This window comes from Octopus bimaculoides, chromosome 13, assembly GCF_001194135.2.
Source record: "Octopus bimaculoides isolate UCB-OBI-ISO-001 chromosome 13, ASM119413v2, whole genome shotgun sequence".
NCBI lineage: Eukaryota > Metazoa > Mollusca > Cephalopoda > Octopoda > Octopodidae > Octopus > Octopus bimaculoides.
Genome location: NC_068993.1, coordinates 54138851 through 54141904, shown reverse-complemented (window position 1 = coordinate 54141904; position 3054 = coordinate 54138851). Strand labels below are relative to the sequence as shown.

The 3054-nt window shown below is 33.4% G+C and overlaps 1 protein-coding gene across 1 annotated transcript in view; it reads right to left on the bottom strand.

Moving 5' to 3' along the window:
• The window catches only part of LOC106867555 (sister chromatid cohesion protein PDS5 homolog B), a 42489-nt gene that overhangs the window by 19810 nt on the left and 19625 nt on the right, over positions 1 to 3054 (bottom strand). Inside the window, exons 2-4 of the mRNA XM_052972261.1 lie at positions 1735 to 1852; positions 307 to 501; positions 71 to 156 (exon numbers count right to left, since the gene is read on the bottom strand). Coding sequence (XP_052828221.1) covers positions 71 to 156; positions 307 to 501; positions 1735 to 1839 — 386 coding nt within the window. The 5' untranslated portion in view covers positions 1840 to 1852. The remainder of the gene's footprint in view (positions 1 to 70; positions 157 to 306; positions 502 to 1734; positions 1853 to 3054) is intronic.

Here is a 3054-nt window from a genome sequence, read left to right as displayed (position 1 = left end):
TAAATTTCAGAAAAAAAAAAAGTGGATAAATTTCAGAAAAAAAAAAAAACAATTTAAGAAAATATTTACCTCTAACAAATAGAAATAACGTTTAAAGGAAGGAGATTCAGGATCTTCTAGACCACGTAGTTGTTTGACTAAAAACATGAAAATTTCCTTCAAAAAGAGAAAAATACAAAATTAATTAAATATACCAATGAAAATATGTAGTTAATAAATTAAAAGTATGAGTGATGTGGAAGAACTTTTTAAAAGAAAGCGAAAAAATATGTTAAGCTTTTATTTTTCCAATGAAAATGGCCATACCTTTAAGTGGTCTGGATCTCTATACGGAGCCTCAGGAGCAAAAATACGGAAAACATCGGCAATACAGCATGCCACAAGCAGACGAACATCTTTACTGGCATGATCGAAGAAGAATTCAGTGGCAAGATGTAATGCTAGTTCAGAGTATTTTTCATTTTCATCCTGCCCCATATCTTGGAATACTCTGGCCAACATCTGAGAAAAACACACAAAAATACATATATCAAAGCAAAATGTTTAACTATGTAAATTTACTTATAAAATTTCACTTTAAAACATTGTAATTTAGAAATTGTACTATGCCAAATGAGCCTGGAGTCTGATGCAGCCCTGAACAAACCATCCAACCCATGCCAGCATGGAGAACAGACGTTAAATGATGATGCCTATAAAATTATGCAAACCTAAATTTTAGGATTAAGAAAATTTTGTTTTCCTTCTTCTTCGTAATCTGCAATAGGTAATTTCAGGTTAACCCAATTCCTTGTTCTACTTCTCTCTTCATTTTTCAACTCCTACACACACAGACTTTGATGTCATATTAATCTCTCTTTATCATTCACTTATCCTCTATATCACTTTTTTATCAAGTTACTTCTAAAATCTCCACTTGATATTTTCTTTCCACCTACCCTTCCTTTATTAACTACTTACAGTATCTCTTCCACTCCCATATATTTCACTACCTGTCTCTGCTGGCAATTCCTCTACTCCATCAATCTACCACATCTTTTTATCTAATCTATCTTTCTTTATAATTCCTTTCACCTCCTTCTCAGCACAGCCACTGCTTTCTCCTTCCACAAACCAAAAATGTAAGAGAAAAAGAAACCAGTAAAGAAAAAGGTAATTTGGTCTTTTATATTGTCAATATATTGCTATCAAATACTAATGGTAATAATATGAGGCCAAACAAATTCATATTTTTATCTTATTAATAAATAAAAGGCATTAAAGAGTAGATTTGTTGATATAACTAACATAATAGGTGCAATAAAAGACATATGGGGTTGTATAAACTTAATATCAAATGGCTTAAATACATTAGACTTCTATATTTTATATTTTACTAATTTGATCCAAAATTATTCGTCTATTTAGATGACTAATAAACACATTGAAAATAGCAGCCTGGGAAAAGAACAGATTGGATAACATAGCCTTAGATCGAGTGTCTGAGAAAACAGACGAGATGGTCACTATTAGAACACATTTGTCATAGGTTAATCAAAGCTAATCTGAGAGAGACCTGAAAATATCTACCAAGTAATTGCTTCCAACCAATAATGGATATAAATAACCTAGTTCATGAAATAAATGATCACATCATATTTTTAATAAACTTTCATGATTACAAAGATTCAGCTATTCTTGCACCAAATTTTTTGAAATTGTAACACATAAAATTTAATAAAAACAAAAACAAACCTTAAGTCTTCGAACAAGTTCATCTTTTCCAATATCCTCCGATACCTCTTTGCAATTTGGAGGATAGACAATTTTACTAGGCTTGCCTCCCTTTGGCAGTGGCATCTTCGGTTTTCACCTATAAAATAAATATGTAATATTACTCTGCTTGTCACAGTTTGTGTTTATATGTTACAATTCAAAGTGATTCAAAATATGAAACTGTTTCCTTGTGATTTCCAAATAAAATTTTTTTTACTTATTTTTAGGATAAACGTATCTAAAGTTCAATAATTGTTCAAATCCATCATTAGGAAAGAAAGAATGCAATATAAACTCAAATAAAAGTCTAATTGAATGAGATGACTAACAATGTCTCATTTTATTTCTTTATTTTTCACAATCCAACTGCGAGTCAACATGCATTCATCAATCTAGATGCTTCAAAGTATCTAACCAACACTCTGCTGTCCACTATTGAATACTTTTGTAACTTCATTTTCTAGGAACACTCATTTCTGTAATGATTAAACAGGAAATACCTGAAAATTCAAATACTTAGAGTCTATTTACTTGCGGTCAGATTATCATGAAAATTGGCATTATTATAAAGAAGTCGTACGTAAAAGCACCCATTGCACTCTCGAAGTGGTTGAATGTGAAGAAGGGAATCCAACCATAGAAACCATGCCAAATCAGACTGGGGTCTGGTGCAGCCCCTCAGCTTACCAACCATGGTCAAACCATCCCACCCATGCCGGCATGAACAACGGATGTTAAATGACAATGATGATGAAGTCTGTCGCTTTACTGTTAATCATCATCTGTGCTAAAATGTTGCACATGATTGATAATTTATCACACAAAAATGCAGATGCCCTCAAAAAGCTGACGAAAAGAAATGTTGGGAATGAATACAATCAGTAACAAATATGGACATACAAATACCACAAACAAATCTTTTTCCCTGACTTTTATTGCACCTTGTTCATTATGAAATTTCTACAGGTAAACTGAGTTATTCCATCTGAAACAACATATCCAGGAATGCATGAAAGCTTTGATATAAAAATTCCTAAAATGTTGTTGTTGTTGGCACTCCGTCGCTTACGACGTCGAGGGTTCCAGTTGATCCGACCAACGGAACAGCCTGCTCCTGAAATTAACGTGCAAGTGGCTGAGCACTCCACAGACACGTGTACCCTTAACGTAGTTCTCGGAGATATTCAGCGTGACAGTGTGACAAGGCTGACCCTTTGAATTACAGGCACAACAGAAACAGGAAGTAAGAGTGAGAGAAAGTTATGGTGGAAGAGTACAGCAGAGTTCACCACCATCCCC